This window comes from Abrus precatorius, unplaced genomic scaffold, assembly GCF_003935025.1.
Source record: "Abrus precatorius isolate BTA unplaced genomic scaffold, Abrus_2018 Scaffold3, whole genome shotgun sequence".
NCBI classification, from domain to species: domain Eukaryota; kingdom Viridiplantae; phylum Streptophyta; class Magnoliopsida; order Fabales; family Fabaceae; genus Abrus; species Abrus precatorius.
This window is the reverse complement of record NW_020874373.1, coordinates 11193282-11218131: the sequence shown is the minus strand read 5'-3', so window position 1 is coordinate 11218131 and position 24850 is coordinate 11193282. Positions and strand designations below refer to the sequence as shown.

Genomic DNA, 24850 nt, shown 5'->3' with positions numbered 1-24850 from the left:
TTATATAAAGAATATATATATATATACTTTTAAAGAGAGGATTTTTTTACACTAGTGTAAGTCTAAAAATTTTTACATCCAATCTAAATCATTCTTCTCCATACTTTTATATTTAATATAAGTCTTTTATTTAACTTATATCTAACATGTTATAATTTATTATTTCATTAATTGTTATATGTAAGTTTATATATATATATATATATATATATATATATTTAACATAAAAAAATATTAAAAGGAAAACATAAAATAATAGGTTATTAATATTTTTGTTCTAATTTTTCCTACGAATAAAAAAAAACAAAACAAATAAATAACAATAAAATATTACGTTACAGATACACATAATTGAGTGAATAAAAAAAAATGACTGTAAAATTTTTGAAATTAATCTATATTAAGTAGAGTTGTCAAAAAATCTATTTGACTCAATCTTATTCCTAGCCTTAACCCACATGGGTTAGGGCAAAAAAGTCCTGCGGACTAAAAAGCTCACTAATTTATAAGTCTATAGGACCAAAAAGCCTACAATACTAGGGTTAGGGTGAGAGTTTTGTGGGCCAAAAAAATTTATATGCTCTTAAAAAATTAAATTTAAGAAAATTTGATATGAATTACAATAATTATTAGAATATTTAGTAAAAGTATTTATTTTATATAATATTTTTTATAATAAACTTGTAGTCCAATAAAATTACTTTAAAAAAATTATATAATATTAAATATTTATAATGATTGTTGTTATTAAATAAAATTAATAAAAATAATGATTATTATATAATTTTAATAATTTTTTATATAATTTTATAAATAAATTTTAAAATATTTATTTATAAAATTATATAAACTATAGATATGTACCCTGAGGTTCAATTGCGTACAAGCTTTTAACCACTCTGGAACCTTATTAGCATATTGCAAACCATACATAAATATAATAGCCTAAAAGCTTGGTGACATGTTTCTTTCTTTCACTTTCTTAATTTCCCTTGATAACAAAGAGATAATTTATTTTATAATTCAATGTTTTAGTTATTCAAATGGTAACTTGACTGAAATTAAACTGTGCTCAAATCAATAAGTCTTAAATATACTATTAATATAATATATTATAAGTAATAAGTTAACATATAATTATAAAATGAAATGACAGCTGTCCAATTGTAAACAAAGCTATCGCCTCGTCAATGACGAAAGGAAAATCTCATTCAATAAAAACGACATCGTATCCAAGAGAAAATGTCCTAGCGTAAGTACCAAAAGACAGGAAAAAAATCATCCTCGAGCCATTCGTTAATATTATAAAAATTACGTTCGAACAAATAATTAAATCCCGTTAGATATAGAATATTTTATTCTTAATTAAAATTATAAATTACTAACATACTATATTAAATTTAATTAATAAAACTAAACAAATGCAAAAGTTAAATTTAATTTAATTTTATAATATAATTATATTTTATATTATTTTTATGATAAAATTTTAATATATTGAATAAAAAAATTTATTTTTAAAATTATTTTTTATATTTTAAATATAATTTTTAATTTATTTAAATAAAATAATTTAATAAATATTATAAAAAATGATATAATAGTTATTATTTACTTTGCAAAATAAGTGAGATAGCTCAGCTCTAATCTCAATCTTAGTCTACTTTTTTTTTTTTTATTTTAGGATTTAGGGCTAATATAAACCCACTAACCATATAACTTTAAGAAATATAGGGTTATATTAAGGGTTAATAAGGTAAAACTCAGGACTTTGATCTATTTTGACAGCTCTAATATTAAGGGTTCTATAAGTGAGACGGCAGGAATGGTAAGAAAAAAAAATATCGTGAGAGCAGAACGTAGTAAAAGTATTTATATTAAGATTAATTTAATCTATATCTATACAATATATACTGAAACAATTAGTTTTAGTAAGTAGTGCTCTCTCATCATATTAAATAATAAAATTTTATTAAAAATTTTACGAAGTTACGATGACCTTCATATTCGATACCATATGAAGATTTGGAATAAAAGTGGGTTTAACTCACGTTTCTGAGCTATCCAGTTGTACATAGAATAGAGAATAGTCAACTATCTTGATTCTTGATAAGGATAAAGTATCACATTTGAATTCAAAATTACACCAAAAATAAGATATGACTAAGTCAAACAAAAAGCAGAATAAGATAGACTTCAAACAGATCAGATACAACAAATTAAGATGTCATGGTTCAGAATCTGTGATGTTGACAACAATTAGGTCGGAGATAAATTATCTTTATTATTAGTAATACAGTCTTTCATAAACATTATCATTAAGTCCAATTCATATGATTTTTTACTAAACAATTTTGTACTTATTTTGTCGTGTGATTGACGTGAAATTCACTCTGTAACAAAGAAAGTGTACAAGAAATACAATAGCTGGTGCGTTCTAATTTTTCTTTGGACAAATCAAACAAACAAATAATTAACAATAAAAAGTTGGTACAATCATTTAAGTGTTCAAAGGCAAAAATAATTGATTATTAAAATGAAAAACATCATGTTCATATAAATCTAACTTGAGTGTCTTTACAAATATTGACACGACAAAAATACTAGTTTAAAAAATACCAGATTAAGAACCTTATCTTTGCATACACTTAATGTAGTGTGAATGGTATATACCATATCCACTACAAGTATACATATATTTATATATTACTATTATTATTATATATTATTATTATCAACACGCCTAGCTTGTGATTGACATTAATTGGACCAAAACCAAACTATCTAGTGACGTGGGCAATGAATGAATCCAATTCCACACGAGAAACACCTCCTTCATCCACGGACTTGAGAATGGCATTTTTCAGGTTCCTTGCCTTTTGTCTCATTTCACCACCTTCCTTTGTTGCCATCAACCTCTTCACAGCATTCTCAACATCTGATGCTGTCACCAACTCATCCCTGTGGGCCCAATCCTTCACAACCAAACCAACCTTAAGCACTTCAGTCACCAAAACTCTGTTCCTAGGTTGATCAGAATGCATAGGCCATGCTGCTATTGGCACTCCCATAGTGATGCTTTCCATGCAAGAGTTCCAACCACAGTGACTCATAAACCCCCCAGTTGAAATGTGACTTAGAATTTCCAATTGGGGCGCCCAATCTCTCACAACTAACCCAATGCCTTCAACTCTCTCTTCAAACCCTTTTGGAAGTTCAACACTTCTCACTCCATGTTCCTCATTGAACACATCTCCTTTGTCAGCATCTCTCACTACCCATATGAACTTTTGCTTGCTTTGTTCCAACCCACTTGCAAGTTCCTTTATTTGTTCCTCAGTGAAGCATGTGGTTGTCCCAAAAGACACATACATAACTGATCTTGGCTCTTGCTTATCAAGCCATTCAACACTAAAGTGCCTTTTACCTTCACACACACCCTTTTCAATGGACAAAGGGTTAAAGGGCCCCAAAGCCCAATGAGTCTTGCTACCAATGATCCTCTCTATTAACTCCATATAAGGGCTTTCAATTGCCCTTGTGGTGTTGTAAATGGTTCCATTGCTAAACTTATGGAACTCATATTGTGAAGTGATGAAATCTATGAATTGGGTTGTGAAACACCCTTCAAGAGATGGAACCTCAGGGATGTGAGAACTTTCTATTTGGGGTCTCCCCATTGCATCCCAAAAGTACAAAAACATGGTGAAGGCAGAGACACTATGGAAAGTGTAGCTCTCACAATTGGGTATACGAATAGCATCTTGCACCACATAAGCCATAAGGGAGTCATGGATGACAACAACCCTTCTAGCCCTAGATGAAAGAGATTGCAAAAGTGAAGCCACGGGTTCACGAAGTCTTGTTGAGGCCTCAAAAGAAGGGAAAAGATGTGAAGGGAACTTTGTTTGAGCATATGGATTAGGAGAAGGGGAAACAAAAGGAGGAACCTTCAAGTCATGAATATGAATGTTTGAAATAGAAGTTGGGTCCCAACCTTGTGCACGAACTATGGCTTGGCGATTGTGTGTGGGTGTGCCTACAAAATGAACAGGTATGTTATATGCTATGATGAGGCGTGAGAGATGAAGAAGCTGGTTCAGATGCCCTTGTGCTGGGAAAGGCACAACAACAACTACCACTGGTGTTGGATGGAACGTTCCATTGCTAAGCACTTTTTCATGGCTGCAAAAATTAGAAGCCATTGGTGAACTTTCATAGCTAGAAGAAGCCATTCAACAATTGTTTCTTGTGGCTGAGGTAGGTAATTGTTGTGTGTAATGCTAGTTAGGTAGGTATGTTCGGTATTTATAGAAAGGAAATCAATGTTGGGACATCACTTCGCCCACGTTTTTATCTCCAAAACCAAATTTTATTCGAATTTCCAAAACTATATAATTTATTATTTAATGAATTAATTTTAATAAAGATAACTGTATTTTTTTAATATTTTGTGTTTACAAATTATCTTAATTGTTATTTCTTTCATTTTAAAATTGATTGTCCTTTAAGATTTTTTTCACAAGGATCAAGAAAAAAATTATAAATAACTTAATCAGTACCAATAACAAATTTGCCGAATTATCCTTTTAATTCTTTGGAATAACTAATCATGTGGCCGTGTAATGTGCTTCATTGTACAGTGTATTCAGAACCTTAGCTGTTGAAATAAAGAGATTTAAAAGTCATCGCATTTAAATTAAGCCTTATCGGTATCCCAAAATATCAATTAATATGAAAAAAAAATTAATTAATAAATTTAAATTCAAATTTTGAATATATATTTATATCAAATATTTTAAAAATTGGTTACTTATAATAATTTTATATTATTTAAATTAGCTTATTTTTCTTACAAAAATATTTGAGATCTAAATAAAAAAATTTACATACTTGAAATTAATAGCCAAATATTATAGATTTTAAGTTTAAAGATGTTATTAATCTTTAAATATTTTATTTAATTTTATTTATAAAAAATAAATAAATTTAGAAATTAATAATTTATCCAAGTGTAGATTTTATATATGTTACAGAAGTGATGTGTGTGCATGGAATTGACAATGGAAATAAAAGGAGAGAAATTATGTTTTGAGGAAGCAGAGAATGAGTGTATGCAGTTGATACAGTTGATGAAAGGAATGTGAGGTGCCTACTCTCTATGTAGCATAGCTGCAAGATACTGCTATTTATTATTATGCCCACTATCCACATGTCATAATAAATATTTTTAGTTCAACTTTATAATTTTTAAAAAATTCTTATAATATTTTATATTTACTTTAGTTAACTCATTAACAAAATTTAATAAGATTTAATATTTATAAAAAAATAATTTTTACTTCTAATTTAAAATAAAAAATAAAAAATCACGTTGGCATGAAAGCTAAGGTTGTAATGAGTCATCCCTAAATTATTTAATGTGCCAAGTGGTGGTTGTACTTCTGAAGGAACCCCACCTCGTTTTAGGAAATTTACATTTATTATAATATTATTTTCACTCTTAGTATTCACTCACATGGAAAGATGCCTTTACACATCTCTGTGACTCCCAACCATGTCATGTGCTTTCTAACTATTTTTATTTTTAAAGAATAATTTCATGATTTATATAACTTTTATTTATATATATAGAATTTTCTTACACTGATGTAATCTTACACTAAATCTAAACATCCTATTAATACAGAAAACATGAAAAAGTAATTAATTAAATTAAAGTCATTTTTTAATTATTTTTGAACTTGTTGCTATTATTTTACGTGGGTGAATATTTTATTTTATTTTTATTGTTAACCTTCGGTGAGGTGATAAGGCATCAATTAAAAAAATGAAACAAATTGAAGTTGAAAAAATGGTTGAATCGATATGAATTTGATAGGGATCTTTGGGATTGAGACAAATAAGTTTTATCGTTTGAAAGGGATAAACACGTTTTATAGAACAAAATGTTAATCCGTAAGGACAAAGAAACATAGGCACGTGATCATGTATTCATTTTTTTATACTATGACAAAATTCTTAAACAGTAAACAACAAATTTAGTATTTACACTATCAATATAAACTATTTAGTATTTTATCACATTATTTAATCTCAACGAATAATATATTTTTAAAATATAAATAAATATTAAATTTTAGATAACATGTACACCTATAAATATTCAAATATTATAAAATTTGATATATAATTAATAAATAATATAAAACAATTTAACAATTAAATTAATATTTTTTATTTTATAAAAATTAAATAATATAAGTTTTAAATCTAATATCCATGAATATACATGCGTATATTCAATAAATGCATGCGAACTGATATTTCCGTCATTCAAATATACTTCAACCAGAGATGGAAAATTCAGTTTCTAAATTTCAAAATTACACTTGAATTAACTTGTAGCAACTAATTTTTTAATATTAAAAATATATTTTAATTAACAACTAAAACTTTGATATCTAAATTCTAGCAGCTGAAATTTTAGTTTCTAAATTATAATTTAATTATTTAACAAATTACATTTCATTAGAATAAGATTTAGTTATTTAGCAATCAGTAGTTTTGTTCTCTAACTTAATTTGAACAAGTCAAAATTATTTATTGAAAAAAAAACTGAAACTAAACTTGAGTGAGTACAGTCCCTAATATCTGCAATAACTGCTTAGGCCATTTGGGGATGATATTCCATCTTCTACTTTGGTGTTGAAATGATTAGAAAAGGAAAAAGAGAAATGAATTGCAGGAAATGTTGGGCACAGGTTCAGCTTACTTTTGATGCAGAGGATGTGTAAAGGGGATGCTATGACCCATCTCATCTCTTGCTTCATTCCATCCCACCATGCAAGAAGTACACTGTCATGGTCCAACGTTAGCTTTTCTCCTGTCCCATCGCATCCATCATTTCATGTTTCAATCCATCTTTATAATGCTCACATGAATCAATAATTTACATATTTATAATTTTTTATTATAAAAATAATCATTTTTTATTATATCACAATTTTAATGTTTATACTATTAATATATTTTAATCAAATTACTAGTTGTTAACCTGATTTGATCATGTAAGCTCAACATTGAATTTACAATTTTATTTTGTAAAATTAGCTAAATATTTATAATTGACTGAAATTTTATAATTTATAATTAATTGATTGAGTTAAATTTATTTATTAAGTCTAATTAATAACTAATTAAAATGTATAAAATAATTAAAAAAGTGTTATTTCGTGTGAGTAATTATCTAGAAGTGGAACATTTTTATTAAAAGTTTATTTTCAATAAATCAAATGTTACTAGTAACTTTTCATATGCTAATTTTAACTTAAAGAATAAATTATAAACTATATGCCTATGTTACTAAATATTGTACCTACATATTGTATTAATTTATGCAACTTATGCACAATCTTTCATGCGAGAAAAAGAAAAACTATTGATAAGTAAGTTTATTTGCATAAAAGTTACTTGTTTCATTATTAAATTTTAATTTTTAGCTTTTAATATTTATCCTTTTGTGACTTTCATTAGAAAATTATCTACGGATAAATTAATTTTTATGAGATATTTAAATTATAATCATTTTTAAAAAAATATATCTTCATTATGTGAAACATTTTAAAATAATAACTGTCTAAAAATAGATGACAAAAAACTAACTAGAATAGTTTAGATACGTTTACAAATCGCTAAAAACAAAAATAAAAAAAGTGAATAATATAATTTTTACTATAATAAAAAAGGATAAAATAATAATTATAATAACCTTAAATAAAATTATTAAAAAATATAGTAAATTATATGCTAAATACTTTAATTTTTAAATGATCTTAATAGTATTGTATAATTTATATATTTGATCTCACAGAATAAAATAAAACAAAACAAAATTATTGTTATGAAGTACAAGTCACTTTTATCTATTTAGCAGATACAAATTTCTTAAAATAACTTTTGCATTAATACTGTTAAAGTTAAGAATAAATATTTTTAAACGCTCATAGTTAATCATAAAGCATAAAAAATAAAATAAATTCCAAAGTTCATATAAAATTTTGTTTTTAAAATTATAAATTAATCAAAAAAATATTTAAAATTAGTTTTTAAAAAGAATTCTAAATTATAGAAAGTGGTAAAATTATTAAAAAGTTATTTATATTTATCATTGTTCATAAATTCATTTACATTAGAAATAATATACAATTTATTCCTTAAAAGTAATGATTTCTTTTACTTTAGTCTTTTAAAATGTACATTTATAAATTAGTTTCTATCTCAATTTACCAACAATTTGAGATCCTTCCAATTTGTTAATTTATAAATATTTTCATGAACAAATGTAACTAGAGTTGTCAATTTCATTCAAAATTAAATTTTTTTGTTGTGTTCATTATATTAGAAATTGTTAACAATTATAATTTTATTTCCTAAAAATATATTAATAGAGATTTTACATTATTTTATAATAATATTAAAGAAAATGAAAGAGAATAGGACCCTTTTAACTTTTTGTATATATATTCTAATTTTGTGATAGACATCTTTGCTTCAAGATGTGGTGAGTGAGCTACCCTCAATTTCAACACGTGGGCATGTAGATTTCTTAACTTAAGTAAATTTAAATTATGTGGACCCAAAAATAAGATAAATTTAAATCATACCAAAATAAATAAATTTAAACTTTTTTAGTACTGAAGCACACACAAAATAAATTTAAGGTTATTTGGGCAAGTTTCTCTCATTTTTCTTATGGAGACTATTTATTCATATTGATGGATTTTTTTTATAATTATTTTCTTATCAAGCAGTTTGAAATAAGCTTCTAAATAAGTATTTTTTTAAAAATTAAATATAATTCTATCATAAATTAAAAATATTTATATTTTTCAAAATTTTAAAAAAACATAAGTTAATTTTGATTTATAAAAAAATAATTTTTTTTTACTCTTACAAGTATTTATTAAAAAAATTATTTAAAGTATAATTAAATAAATTTTTTAGTTTTATTATCTTCATCGTCTCTTTATTTATTTATTTGTCACTTTTTATCTTTGTAATTAAACTTAAGTCTAGTTTAAGTAAACATTTACACAGGTCTTTATAAAAAAAATCAGTATAAAAATAAATAAAACTTCTCAAATAACTCAAAATAATTTATCTTTTTAAATTTTAAAAAATTTAAATAAAATTTCTTTAAAATATAAATTATTTTTATTTTATAAAAAATATTTTATTCATTTTTTATAAATTTATTCAAACTCAAACATTGTTAGAACTATAATTTTGCTGTGAGAGCCCTATCATGTCACATCATTTAAGCTATTTCTCTTATTGTTAAATCTTTGGTGTTCAAACTTATTTTTACTGTTGTCTTGATCAGAAAAAAGGGAGGGAGAAAAGCCTCCTCACCACTCAAATTGCTAATATAGATGAATAAAAAAAATACTTTTCATAACTCTTTTAAAGGTCTTTAATAAAGAAGATTGTAAGTTTATTTTTTTTTTATTGAAATGTGAAACTTTTAAAACTATTAAATTATATAAATGTTTATTCAAAAATATTATATATATATATATATATATCCAAAAATGTGTATTTAATTTTTTTATAATTATTATACATTATTGTAATTCTCTCTTTATTTAGATCTTCAATTACAAGTAGATTGAATGCTTTATTTATGAACTCTATATTAAAATTTTTCAGAAAACAAATATATCAGATGGGATTTAAAAGAATTATGACTTTTTAATACAAGTTATCTATAAAATAAAAACAAAATATACTAATAATTATAAATATTAATATATTTTCCTGTTTATTTAAAAAATATATATATTAATGGTTTTGAATGAAAGCAAGTACAATTATATTTGTATTGATGAGTAAAAGTATGAGAAAAAAAAAAAGGCAGAGATTGAAAGTGGTTTGTTGCTTTTGATTTGCAGTGACGGCAGACATCTCCACGTGGCTATTCCCCACCTTGGGAGAAATTAACCGCATCATTTTTTATATTTTAAAATTTAAAATTAATATCAAATATATTATTATATATACATATTTTAAAATTAAATAATAATTTAAAATTATTCCTTCAAGTTCCAAGAAAATATAGAAATGAGCACGATCATCTTGTGTAATTTTAAATTTAATTTTTGAATTTTGAATTATTAAATATATCTTAATTTAAATAATTCACCTTTTTAATTGTATATAATTTTAAATTTTACCTCTCTAATTTATATTTCAAAAATAAAATCTTTATTATGGTTTAATTAATTTTTGTCAAAAATTTCACTTGAATTAAAAAGATATATCCGTTAATTGCATAAAAAAATTGTTAGTGAAAGTATAAAGTCGTGATATTCTTAAAGTATTTACTTGACTAGTCCTTTTATTCTGTTTTCTTTTTTACTTTATTTTTATTTGTTTATTTATTTAAAATTTTAAGATGATATTAAATATTATTTTTAATTATCTTTTTGTACCTGATTCTTATTTTATGCATGTATCATAAATAACAAATAAATAATTGTAGGGGTCATAATAAAAAAGTAAATATAATTCTAATATAAATGCTAATATTGATTATATTTTAAAAGTTATATGTTATTTTATAAAATGTTATGATAAAAAAGTTAATTGCATTAACAATATATGTTTTATATTATTATTCAATAATGAAATATCATATAAGAAAAGATATTAAATTTTGTAATAAAGATCATAAGATGATCTCTAATGAATTGACACATGCCTAAATGCTATTTGAGTGATGGCATTAGTACTATGATCAGTGGAGAAAATGGATCCAAATCCAATTTTGCTTCAAAATAATAATAACGTGAAAATGATACTTTCAGATTCCATGTTAGACAATACATAGAATATGGGTAATGGATTGCTACGTGGATTCCAAATAATGGTTCAGATCTTCATCCATTCCTCGTGTGCTGCGCGATAAACACATGATTCTTAGAGTACACGCGTCAACGTAGTTTTATGATGCGGTACTATAAAATTGGTTTTCTATTAAAATGGGTCACTAGTTGGTATAAGTGTGTGCTAATCAAAATAAAATAAGATTGAAAATTTGAAGGAAGATAGACGTGGACACCTTCTTTAATGTATAAATTATAAGCTTTTTAAGGCTTTACTTGGGAGTAAGATTTTCATATCTTGATATTATGAATGGATGATTTAAAAAACTATAGATTTGGTAAAAAGTTGTGACAAAATGATATTATAAAAATTAAAACAATGAAAATGCATAACTTTATTTTATATAAAAGGGAAAATTTTTTAAAATACATATAACTTTTTTTAAGTAACCATGTGATTATTAACTTTTAATTATATATATATATATATATATATATATATATAAAGTAAAAAATAAATTATAAGTTTTTTAACAATTTATTTGAGAGTAATGAAAGAAAAATAAAAAATTATTTAATAGAGATTGATTATATGATTTAAATTTAAATTCACTACAATTTTAAAATAAAAAATATTTTAATTAAATACATCCTATATTTATATTATAGCTGTATTCTTTTGATTATATAAAATTTATTTTAGGTAATTATTACGGCATCTATAGACTTGAGAGACTTATTTTATACCATGTTAAATTAATAATTATAATTTTTTTATTATCTTAAAAATTAGAAAATATTAATTTTTTAATTAAATTACTAAATTTATTATCTATTAATATAAAATTAACAGTTACAATTGATTCGTGTATTAAAAAAATACCTAACTTTCTCCTTTAAAGAGAACCATATATTTGACCTTATTTTATTATCCAATCACTTTATTTAAAAAATTGTAAGAACATATTAAATTTTATAGCATAAAAAGACAAGGTTTGTTGACATCAATGATAACTATGTCAACGTGAAGACTTTTTGGATGAAGATTAAATTAGATACAATCAACTTGTCACTAGTTTAATTCTCCATTTGTCATTTGAGATCAATCTGATAATTACGTATATCATTTGTTTTGATTTTTGAATTATTCAAGTTGAACAAATTGAGAAATAACTTTTTTTTTTCTTTATGTAGTTAATGCTTACTTCATAGATGTTGTTAATTTTGTTTTATTTGAATCCATAATCTTAGTAGATCTCATATCATTATGTGAAAACTGTGACCAAGTTATAATAATTTATGGCAACTACCAAATATTAAGACATCCCTCTCCGGAATGATAACTTCACAATTATTGTTCCACTGTGTTTCTTTTTCTGAGTTTGCTTTTATTATTTATGCCTCGTAAGAAAATTATAATATTAAAAGGCTATTTTTGCTAGGAGAGCACCAAGTGACAAATTTTCCTTAGAAACGCTTCACAGCAAGAAAGAAAGATATTGTTTTATCTCTTATAGGTTCCTCCTGAAGAGTGGTTTGATAATAAAGGGGAAGTTTTTTCGGGTTGCTTTCTATTTTTTTTTTCCTGAATAAATTGGAAGAACATAGGAAAAAATAGGTATATAGGATTAACAAATTTGCTTGATTTTAGACAAGCTTAGAGTTTGGGTTTGCTTCCAATTTCCAAACCCACAAGCCACGTGATGGAAAGAGAAATGCTATTGAATCGATTGCATTCACTGTGATAACTTGCTTTAATTCTTCAAGGACAAATTGAAATTGATAACAATTTCCTAGTTAATGTTATGCTTTTATATTTTGATCGTGTCTACTAGGATTGATGCAAAAGAATCTGCCATCATTTTGACCTTGCCTATACTTATTTTGGCATGGACTAATAAAAGAGTCAACTATGTCTATTTAATTAGCACCAAGAAATGGGAGTATCAATGGTCTAGTTGATGAGTCAATATATGATTTCGAGAGAGAAATGGGTGTTTATTTGTCCTTATTTAGCGTTAAAGAACATTGAGTGAGCCACTGTTGTTTATTTCTCCGACCAGAACCAGTGGTTTTTCTTCTATTGGTATTGTTGGCATTTGGCAGTGATGTTAGAAAAACATAATGAGAATATGGCGACGTGATTTTTTTAAATTAAAAACTAATTTTTTAATTTAATTCAATGGTAAATATGACTTGTTCTCACTTTCCACCATGATAAATTTTCTCACTTTATATTAGCAACAGCACAGCAGAACACGGATATATAGCAATGGAGAACAACTTGTTTCCACTAAATCAGTAATAATTCTGCACCCGTAGAAACCACTTCAATTCTTAAACTTAATAGCCTGTTTGGGTTTTTTCTCTAACGGAATTATACAAGAATAAAAAAATTATCCTCCTGATATTTCTCCATTACAACGGAGATTTTTATCTATATATCATATAAACTCATTTTGAAAGGGTAAAAAAATGATCATAAAAGGTTATCCCTGACGGAAAATAAATATAATTCATTTTTTTAAAGACGCACATAATTACATAAAATTAAATCTTATACAAAATCTTAGAAGAATAATTAGATACATGGTATCAAAAATTGTATAAAAAGATCTGACCTTGATTCCCCTCAAACGATTACTGTTTATTATTTTTTTAATTTAACAATAGACCAACAATAAAAGACCACGTAATTTCCCCAAAATCCGTATGCAAACATTTCGTACAAAGAGCAGAGCTCCACTGTTAACATTTAAGAAGCACGATAAATCCAAGAAATAGGCAGATTATATAGTCTTCTATGATCAGTAGGGCTTCTTGAAAGCCCAGAACTATTGCTATTACGCCCTGCTTTCAAACTGAAAAGAAAAGGCACAACGAAAGACCCAAAAGAACTAGACAAAAAAGAAATTGGAAGGTTGTAGATGATCCGAAAATGTTCATTATTTCCTGTATAAATTATTAAAATTAAGAAAAAAATGTCACTTATAATTATCAATAAAAATGAAACCTCCTTAAAAAATTCACAAAATAAAAGACACCCCAAACATTTTAGAAGACCGTAAGAAGGGGCTGAGAACGTATAAATAATAACCTATAATTTTAAATGGCCTTAGGGAGGAACATTTTATTTTTGTGGACAAGCCTAGAATAAAAGTAAACAATAAAGCAGTTCCAAGCTTACTTAGTCTCCAGCCAGTGTCGTATTCAATAGCTTGTGTAATCCATATACAAATAACCAAACTGATAAAGAGTGTCAAGGAAAATTAAATGGATAATAATAGATGACCCGGTGATTTTAACGCAAGTATGCAAAATAAGCTTACTTTCATTAAGGTTGAGCAAATTTTCTACATGAACGGTCCCTCTCCCAGGAATTCTCACATTGGGAGGGTGAACCAAAATGAATGGTACAGTTAACTACAAGGAAAATGCCAAACAGAAAATAAATAATAATGAAGGAGGCATTTTCATTTTGAACAAAAGTATAAAACAGTTCAGTACATACAGAACAGCACGTCCCAATGGCATCTAAGTTGTTAAATGTCGCCTCTATTACTTTGTTTTAAGGGCTGCATAGGTTCTTCAAATCCTCTTCCTTTGCATACCAGTTTGGTATTATTTTTGAAACATGGGGAAAGAGATCTTTGTACGAGTTCCTAATGGTTCCTTCTGCAACTCCTGTGGCAACTGATATATCTACACCAGCAAAATGGGTCAGATACATATATGAAACAGCTTAGAGTTAACTCCTATGATAATAAAGAGCTGCATAGAATCTTATTTGCAATCAAATTTAATTACAAATTCAAAATTAGCCAAATCAATTAAACCAATCAATATGTATGTATTTCGTGCTTTCATGCCTTCATGTTTCCCTTAAAGAAGAGGCACAGACCTTTAAGAGGTTTTTTATCATCAGAAAGTTGAGTTATTATGTATATAACTGCTGCCGCAATTGATATGGGACTCCTCCTGGAAGATAAAAAATTGTTATGAGTATCAATCATAAGAAATTAATGGCATCCATCTGAAAATTATGAAGTGGATGTCTGGTTTCGTGTCTAAATGCAACTAAACTCATGTTTATCCTCAACGCCACAAAGAGTAGCAGTAGGTCAAAACGCACGTACAACAGATTAGAAAGATTAACCAAACACGCCCAAAAAAAAGCAAGAAATGGATTCATGCAAAATTAAGGTGCAATGAAATAGACAGTGAGGAAACTATAAACGTGAGCATGGGTTCACATGGAGGACAATGCAAATAATTTATATCCTTCAAAAGTCGTTATTGGGAATTTAGGAGTCACACAATTAATTGTGTAACTCAATAATACTTACATATGCATGTCTAACAGAAGTTCTGAACCCATCACTCATCTCTTGCCTAGTTGTTAGTTAATGGAAAAAGAGCTCAAATCCAAAGCTATTCTATACAACTCTTAACCATATCCTCATGTACCACCTCAGAGCCTTCACTAATCACACACGCTTCTCTGTGTTTCCACTTTCTCCAACATGCCACACACTCCTTACAGGTTCCCCTTCTCACAAACATGCCTCACACTCCTCATAGTTTTCAATTCTCCCACAGGTGCAGCATCCATCTCAAGAAATCCAAAGGTTTTCTGATCCATAATGACTCCCTTCACGTAGTACTCAAAGGGAAACAAGGTTAAATCTAAAAGCTAATATGCACAATTTTTATACTTATATAATTATAAAGCCCTAATCTGAAGCTGATAAGGTTGGTTCATTTTATCACAGAAAGACTGCCACGTAAGTAATTTTCCTCTTTAGAAGTAAAAGTAGGCTTTAATTCAATTCATATTGAATAATAACTGTAAACATGTATAATGTATTAGTATTAAAAAGTAAACAATATGGCAAGCCAAACTTTAGCAGTGAATATCTATTTCATTCTCTAAATTCCAAAAAAGTACAAGACAAACTAAATTTTACCTTATATCAAATTCTTCTGATTTCTGAACAGCTTCCTGAGCAGCTTTAACAGCTTGATTATTCATACCAAGATTAGAACAAAAACGTCTCTGTGATGATAGGGGTGAAAATAATGTCAGTGCACCATAATAAGATTAAGGAGTAAGCTAAGACATTGGTTAAATTAGTAAAGCCATTCTACAAAAGTACACAACAATTAAGAAATCTCACCATAAAGTCCCCAGCATGTATTGTCCCCATCTCAACAGATTGACCTTTCTCCAAACCCAGTTGTTTCACTATGTATTCTTTTGCTCGGCCAATTTCCTTCTTAGTGGCTCCATTGGCAACAGAACAAATTTCTATTTGAAATCCATAGATTCAGGGAAGCTCATTTATATAGGAATATATACATTAGGAAGCATCTAAATGTTACAAGAATCATAAGCTGTTGTACCCTTTACAGTGCGTGGCTTGTCTTCTTGTCGACAAGCAATGTAGAGGCAAGCAGCCAATAAAGCATCCTGATTTCTTCCTCTACTAGACTTCTGATCTTCAACCCGTTTATATATCTCATTAGCCCGATCCTTCAAATCAATTGCAAAAGTAATAACTTTACAATAAATTCAAAGCTGAATACAAGACAAAATAGAATAACTGCTTTGGGGGTGCAATTGGCACATGCAATGCAAACTATATAAACATTGCTCTAGCAAGTTTGACATAACAGAAGGGCATTAAAAAACATTGTTGGATCCTTTCTCTGTCAGTTAGCCTCCAATCATTACTCATCATTACTTCCTTAATGAACTTCCATGTTTTAAACGGCATGCCAAAACAAGTTTCACCAACTTCTAGCATTGTCAACTTCATGGACAAACTTTAAACCTTTCATACAAATTTCCAAAAGAAACCTTTAATGTGTACCGCCTAGCACTTCAGCACCATGCACGTGAATTTCTCATATAATTTCAAAGACCAAATGATACAAATCAACAAGTAAGTGTCATTACAGTTTCTTACCAAACCACTGTAGCCCAATACCATCTAATAACAAAGAAAACCGCTGACAACAAACTCTTTAAGAATTCTTCCTAACACACTCTCTAGTATTTTACTATTGGTTGAAATTTATTGGGAACTACAAAATTATGAATGAAACTCGTTAAATTAGGAGTTAGACTCACTTAATTTTCGGATTCTCAATAAATTTCAGACAATAACAGAGACTGTTGAAATAATCCTAGCTTTCTCATATAACAAATGCTACATATGCAGTGCACACACATAAATGCACGTTCATGAAACGTGTCCCGTTGAAAGGGCACCATAGATGAAAATATGCAATACCTTGATGGTTGCAACGAGTCCCAACCTGAAATTCATCAACCACGTCAGCTAATTTCTCAATTATCTAGTTCAACCGAAAGATAACAACTAATCTCATTTTAAAACCCAAAAAACAAAAAACGAAAATGACAACAGTATAACACTTTAAATACAATAACTTCCACTTCACAATGCTTAAAAATAACAGTGAAACCGAAAGTAATGTAACAACCGAAAAAGGAATTTTCATTGGAAACCCTAGCTTACCTATCGGACATGGTGGCAATGGTTTTGAAGGCGAGGATCAAGCTGCGATCAGGGTTGGAGCCACGGTTCTGCCAGCGGCCGAGGGAGGAGGAGAGGAACTCGCCGGAGGCGCCGTTAGGCTTGGCGATGACGGTAGAGAGACCGCCGTCAGTGAGGAGCGGGTTGGTGGGACCGCCGACACGGACAGGGTCGTTGTCGCCGGACTCGTTGGCAAAGGTTCTCCACTCCGAGGTTTCGTCGATGGAGTGAGATTCGAGTACGAGGCCGCACTCGGAACACACCGTGTCCCCCGCCGAGTGGTCGAACACCACCTCCGTTTGGCGCTTGCAATCGGTGCAGAACGCATCAGACATGGTTCCTCTCTCTCTCTCTCTCTCTCTCTAGGGTTTTTGGAAAAAGAGAAGTGAAATTGAATTGAACTTGATTTGTAGTTTAATTTAATGTTTAGAATTGATTAGAGTGTTAAGATTTTGCGCGAGTTTCTTTGCGGGAAAGAGTTGAATTGAATTCTGTGTTCAAATTCAACCAAGCCCGTGTTTGTTGGGAGCTTATACATTGTAACATAGGACGTGATGTGTTGAAATATCAAAGAATATTAAAATATTATGGATATGCTGAAATAATTATTAAAAACTAATATTTAAATATATTAACAATATTTTAATTAAATAAGTGGGTTGAGTTGTTGTGTCTGTGGTTTAGAAAGTCACGTGGTATTCGTGTTGCGTTGGACCGTTTCGTACTGTTCCGACGTTTCTTATTTATTTTTCAGATTTTTCCTTCTCAATTGGTTTTGGCTTCCTCATTGCACATTCTCTGTTTCCTTACGCTGTGATTTGCATGCCAGTGATCTTTCATAACAAGTTAACATAATTGTTGTTAATAATATGTTTTGTGTAAATTTTGTAAAATGTGGAGAAATATCTACTGTCATATCTGATAATCTTACATAAATTTAGTAATGTTTATATTAAAAATTGTATAAAAAATATATGCAATAATAAGTTTCTAGTTAGCTTTAAGAAATATTTAATATACTCTATAAAATATTTTTAAGTAATTAAAAATATTAATTATTTTTACTTTAATGCATTAAATGATAATAGGAAGGATTAAAAAAATTATATTACCGACTTAAAAATAATATATGACCATTTACATTAAATAAAACTGCTAGACAAAATTTCTTAAATTTTAGGACAAGATATTTTTTATTATGGTTTGAACTAGACTGTTCAGTAACGAATTTAAATTTGTTTAAATGAATATTAAGATAAGAAATCACGTAAAATTTGCTTAAATTTATGACAGCCGATTATTTGCCAAAAAAAAGGAAGCTTGTAATAATCTTTGCCAAGACCTTAACTTGAATGGATTGTTCTAGATAAACATAAAAAGGAAAGGTTTTTTTGTCTAAGTTGAGGTTGATCAGGATACTTGCTGTTCCTAATAAATAAACAAAAGGATTTCAATTTGTGACTTCTTTTTCTTGACAATGTCTTTTTGCCAAGACCATGTCAGGTCATAAAGAATTAGCTCTTCATACAGTGCACCTTTTTCCGGTACAAAACAAAGGATAACTTGGAGTGGGGATGAAGAGGTAAAGGATATGATGAAATTGAACTTGAACAACATGGACTCAACAAAATCATGTATGAGTCATAAAAGAGTAGAGAATCCAACAAGAATAGAGAATAGGAGCAGGAGGAGATAAGTGTTTTCTATTTGTTGTCGTCTCGGTTTTAGTTACAAGTTCATCACCCATGAAGCAACATTGTCTCATCTTCTCATCAATTTTATAACTTTTGGTCCTGGGCAATGGGTATCAGTTATGCTGCATGCATCTCTTATTTCTCTAATTGCTTAAGCTTACATGATTTTTTTGTCATTTTTCTTAATATTTGCTTTTAAATTCGTTTAAGCAAAAATAGACTGGATAATCCAATCTCTGCCGTAATAAGGGAGGATCTGAATCCAAGTTTTTGCACATTTTTAATTGTCATTTTGTTGGTTTAACTTTCTCGATTCATAATCCCTAGATATTGTATTTGGAAAAAAAAAAAAATTCATGTTTTGTTGTCTATAAACTAACTACGAGAAACAAGTATTTATGACCCCTTTATTTAATAGCTTCACCCATTCAGAAAATTGTAAATTACAAAGTGTAGACAAAGGAAAAGAAAGAGATTTAAAACAATGCAACGTAATTAAATGGAAAATGTTTGTTTGAATCAATTGATTGTTTATATGCTTAGGCCATGTATTTAAAGCTAAAATAACCTAGATACATCTAATTACAAATTCATTGTATTAGTCAAGTAAAGTGGGACTTCAATAGATTGGAAGTGATAAGCCACAGTGAATATTATTTTAATCATTTACATGTTTCAAAAAAGTGTGCACACTTCTTTGTTATATAAATAATCCATTTTGGTGTAATCTTTTTGAAAAAGACATCATTCTTCTACAAAAGGTGGGGCACCCTTGCTTCGCTCTAGCCTGAGTTCAAGAGCACCTCTTTTATAGGTAATAGTTGAAATGACCCTCCATCTTTGTGGAGAATATGCGAAGTTAACACAATACCTATGAATAATTGTTTGTATCTTCACTGGTTCGATCTTCGTTTATTTTGTCTTATGCTTGTTCTGAGTGTCACTTTTCATACTTCTCATGTGTCTCTTGGGTTACTATGATGCTTGTTGAGCTATTGGGCAAACTCTAGTCCAAACATTTGAAAATTTGTTTTATCATATCTTGGCCAAAATGATTGATTTCTTGTGTTTTGAAAAATAATAAGATTATTTGGGTGATTCTAATATTCTCACTTTTTTTGTAAAAAGTATATTTTTTCTGAAAGCATTGCTTTTGTATAAGTGATTAATAATTGAAAGTGAGCTGTTGATCGTTGTAATTTAAAATTGGATGGCTAAGATTAAATATTGAAAAGGTAAACAAATATGGATATGAATAAATAGTGAGTAGGATGAAGAGGGTTAATAATGTAAATGTGACAAGTTGTGCATGAAATTTTATTAACATCATACGCTCCATACACCCAATGTAGATATGGTTAACACGAGACAGTAACGAAGTAATTGTAAAAGAGAGACATTACCTTATAATACAATTAATCTAAATACAGTAGATGCGCAATGTGAAAAAGGTTGTGGTGAAATGACATCCGTTTTAACATAGAACCGATGCAAATAGAGTGCATGCGCAATATGTAAAAGGTGCTTGTGAAATGACATCAGTTTGACTACACAACCGATACAAAATAAGGGCATGCGCAATATGTAAAATGTGGCCGCATAATGACGTCATTTTGACTACACAACCGATGCAAATGTAGACAACGTAAAAGGTAGTTGGCTAATGACATCTGTTATGCCAGACAACCGATTCAAAATCAGGTCCATGTGCAAATGTAATAGGTGGTCACGTAATGACATTGGTTTTATCACGCAATCGATGCAAATGTGTGGCAATTGTACTATCCATATTTATAAGTTTTTACGTTAGTGACCAACAAAAAAGCGAAAGCCTTGGTAAAGCTATTGGGCAAAATGGTGAATTCCAGTGTTGAATCATAGGAAGAAATTGTATTAGCCTAAACAAAGCCTTGGTGAGAGGGGACTGAGGGGTGGTAGAGTGGTAGCGTTTTTCGTATGAAGAGGTGGAATACTTAGTTAGAGAAGAAGGGCAAAACGAATTTGCAGTGCAAAGATAAAGGAGAATAGGACGACAGAAGGAGTGTAGAAGGCAAAAAATACCCATTATATAAATTAGTTTAACATGGATTTTTCTCGAAATGATGAAGGAAACGACAAGGTTTGTGTAGACTATGTGTATTTGAGTGAATAACCATAGTTGTTATAATCGAAGTAACCTGTGTATTATTTATATATGTTACAGGTTGTTGTTGAGGAATGCAATGTGGATGAGGAAATGAGAAGTTCAAATGAAGTTGATATGCAGAAGGATGAATACGTCAATTTGAGTGATTTATGTAGTACTGAGATTAAGAGAATGAAATTTTTGAGTGTTGAGGAAGGTTATAAATTTTATAATGAATATGGCAAAATTAATGGGTTTAGTGTGAGGAAAAATAAACGGGGTAAAATAAGAATGGAGATGTTGTGTGGCAGCAATTTGTTTGTTCAAGCCAAGGTTTTCGACGAGAAATTTACAGATGTAACCCTAATCGACTTCGGGAGCACAGAGCAATTACTAGGTTTGACTGTGAGGCAGAGATGAAGATACGTTTCGATGTATATAGAGGGTGTTGGGTAGTTTGTCGATTCTTTGATGATCATAATCATAATTTAGTTGATGAGAATTATTTTGGAATGTTAAGGTCACATCGCAAAATGGATGATGGTGATGTTGAACAGATGCGTCGAATGAGGAAAAGTGGTATTCTAACCTGCAAAATATATGACTCTTTTGTTAGCCAAAGAGGAAGTTATGACATGGTTGGATTTTGCAAAAAAGATATGTATAATCAAATTGAGAGAGATAGAAGAGGACATGATGGGGATGTTAAGGAGGTAGAAAAATTCTTAATAAGGTTGCGCTTAAAAGATCCCAAACTGTATTGGGGTCACAAGGTTGATTGTAATGGGAAGTTGTTGCATATATTCTAGTGTGATAGTATGAGTCAAATTGATTATGACATCTTGGAGATGTTATTCCATTTTCATATATTGTCACATTAATAACATTACCCAAAGGATCTTTTAGGTGAAAATGTTTTTCCATAATATTAAAACGCCATTTTCTATAAAAGCCACCATTGATAGTTATATCATTCTGCATCAATACAAAACAACAGATCATATATATATATATATATATATATATATATATATATATATTATTCTTTTACAAATTGAAAAACATAATAAACAAATAATGACAATTTCATTGACCAATAATTAGAAAAATACAATATGTTCAATATCCAATAAATTGATGACAAGATTACGTACCCGATCACACTTCAGTTGACATCAGAATTCATCGCTGTCAAGATTATTACCTTGCTGGATGTAAGAATAAAATTTCATGGTTGTTTATAATCAAACGATGAGTACCTCCAATCTGATACTAAATTACAACAATCGTCAACTTTGTACTGCCCATGAAGAGAAGAGGTGAAGAGATTTACTTACGAATATGAGTTCTTGTACTTGTAAATTTTAATGCATTCAATATTATTTGACATGTGGATATTCGGAGAGATACCTTCTTTTAAATCCTAATATGGACTGACACTGTTATAGAGTCTATCAGGCGTGTGTAGGACCCGAACAAACTACTCCTTTCATCACTAAAAATCGACTTGGTGACCCACATGACACGTCACTTTGTTCATAACTTCCTTTTACTGTCTAAAAAACATGATTGTAACGCAATAGAAGATGTTTCTGCTCCTTGCTCAGGCCCATTGTTCTTCACCTTTCAAAATTTATTTTTTATATTATCGGTATATATTGACGCTTAAAGGCCCAAATGCCCATTAAGCCCATGCTTTCGTTCATAACAACATGACATTTCACGTCAAGGTTTCATGTATATATTGTATATTGTTCATTTTCACAACACAAATGCTCAACATTTCCTTGTTAAAGAAGATATTTAGACATTGGTTATTTTATAACTAGGTTATGGTACAAACCGATGTAGAAGTTAACTTACTCTAATATTGCCTACAAGTACAAATATTACGTTATTGAATTAATAAATATGTTCCATCATTTCATGTATGCAATTTGCAACAAAAAGGTTGATACAACACAAGATGTGTCTGCATTGCACCACAAACCGCTATACACCATCAAATATTAAGTTTTGTTTATTTCTGCTTTTAAAAATTTCAAATACTTTAACATTATTTTTTTATCATGCTAAAAAATATTGTTATTTTTTTTATACACTTTATATTAAACTTTTATCATACATTTTGTTTACTAATACTAAATTAAAAAACAAATTTCTTAAAGGCTTCTATAAAGTATCAACTAATTAATTAATAATACTATAATGTTTATGAAAATACACTAATTTATTACAATAGTGATGCAATCAAATAAATTAACTTCACATTATAAATTTATTTTATGAATGTATCAAAAGTAAATTATTTTTTCTACTATTTTAATTTTAGATTTAAATTAAATTTATTTTACTTAACACTAAATTTACAACTAAGTTAACATAAAACATTGTCTAATATTTAATAACTATAATTACTTTGTCTACTAAATTATAAATGCAAAGTAAAAATATTTTAATTTTATTTTAATACAATATGAATGTAAAATATGCACATAATTTATATATTTTAAATCAAATATATAAAGATATATTTTTATATTAATTATATCAAATTGAAATTTTTAAATCAATAATACTATAATAGACTATAATTTTATTTTCGTTATATCAAATACAAATTGAGGATAATAAATTATACCTGAGATGATTTTAATTGAATACAACATTAATACATATATCAAATCGGTTCTATCATACAAAATAATTAAATATAATATATATGATACTCAGATAATGACATTCGTGGACTAAACAGACGTATAATACACAACTACCGTCGACATTGCAGGTTGACGCCATTATTTCAAATTTTAAAATGGGTTGTCACTTCTACATCGGTTGAATTGGATGACCAATGCAATAATACTTCACAAAGTATATCTATATGGGTTTTCTCATATAATATATGTAAAAAGTGGCCACATCAATCCAACATAACCGGTGTAAATACAGTCCATGAACATAATCTATAAAGTGGTTGCCTGATGACATCGGACTTGCCACAAAACCGATGCAAATTGAGCCTTCACAAAGTATATCTACATGGGTTCTCTCATATAACAGATGTAAAAAGTGGCCACATCAACCCAACACAACCGATGCAAATACAGTCCATGAATATAATCTATAAAGTGGTTGCCTGATGATATCGGACTTGCCACAAAACCGATGCAAATTGAATCCATGTGCAAACATTATGATCGTCACCTAATGATATTGGTTTTATAACACAACTGATGCAAATGTAAAGCCCCATTAAGCTCCCGCTTCTATTTGTTTCACGTATATAATCTTCATTTTTATTTTCACAACAAAAATGGTAAACAAATTCTTCTTATCACACTAATAAACATAGGTTCTTCTATATCTGGGTTATGGCACAAACTGATGGTCATGTTTAATTTACTGTAATATTGCCTATAATTTCAAATTGAATTATTTTATCACTTCCATCATTCCATCTACAATCTGTATCTTAAAGGTTGATATAGCAGAAAATGTGTCTGCATTTCACCACAAACACCATCAAATATTATATGTCTTTCACAGATGAAAGATAAAAGTGTAATTAAAATAAAATAT

General features: G+C 28.4%; 2 protein-coding genes across 2 annotated transcripts; both read right to left on the bottom strand.

Moving 5' to 3' along the window:
• Window positions 1-2780: 2780 nt before the first annotated feature.
• Window positions 2781-4711, bottom strand: LOC113860875 (zeatin O-glucosyltransferase-like). Its single transcript, XM_027493419.1, has one exon. The coding sequence runs from the start codon at window positions 4233-4235 to the stop codon at window positions 2781-2783; it is 1455 nt and encodes a 484-aa protein (XP_027349220.1). The 5' UTR covers window positions 4236-4711.
• Window positions 4712-14190: 9479 nt separating this feature from the next.
• LOC113860877 (transcription initiation factor IIB-like) lies at window positions 14191-18002 on the bottom strand. Its single transcript, XM_027493421.1, has 7 exons — window positions 17429-18002; window positions 17183-17207; window positions 16290-16419; window positions 16064-16194; window positions 15854-15942; window positions 14788-14864; window positions 14191-14588 (listed from the first exon to the last, which is right to left on the bottom strand). Exons 1-7 carry the CDS (start codon window positions 17779-17781, stop codon window positions 14455-14457), a joined length of 939 nt encoding a protein of 312 aa, XP_027349222.1. The 5' UTR covers window positions 17782-18002; the 3' UTR covers window positions 14191-14454.
• Between the last annotated feature and the right edge of the window lie 6848 nt (window positions 18003-24850).

Coding starts and splice junctions, on each gene's coding strand:
- LOC113860875 (XM_027493419.1), bottom strand. CDS start 4,235: ATGGCTTCTTCTAGCTATGAAAGTTCACCAATGGCTTCTAATTTTTGC.
- LOC113860877 (XM_027493421.1), bottom strand. CDS start 17,781: ATGTCTGATGCGTTCTGCACCGATTGCAAGCGCCAAACGGAGGTGGTG. Junction 16,420..17,182: donor GACTCGTTGCAACCATCAAG/GTATTGCATATT, acceptor ATTGATTTGAAG/GATCGGGCTAATGAGATATA. Junction 15,943..16,063: donor TACATGCTGGGGACTTTATG/GTGAGATTTCTT, acceptor CTATCATCACAG/AGACGTTTTTGTTCTAATCT.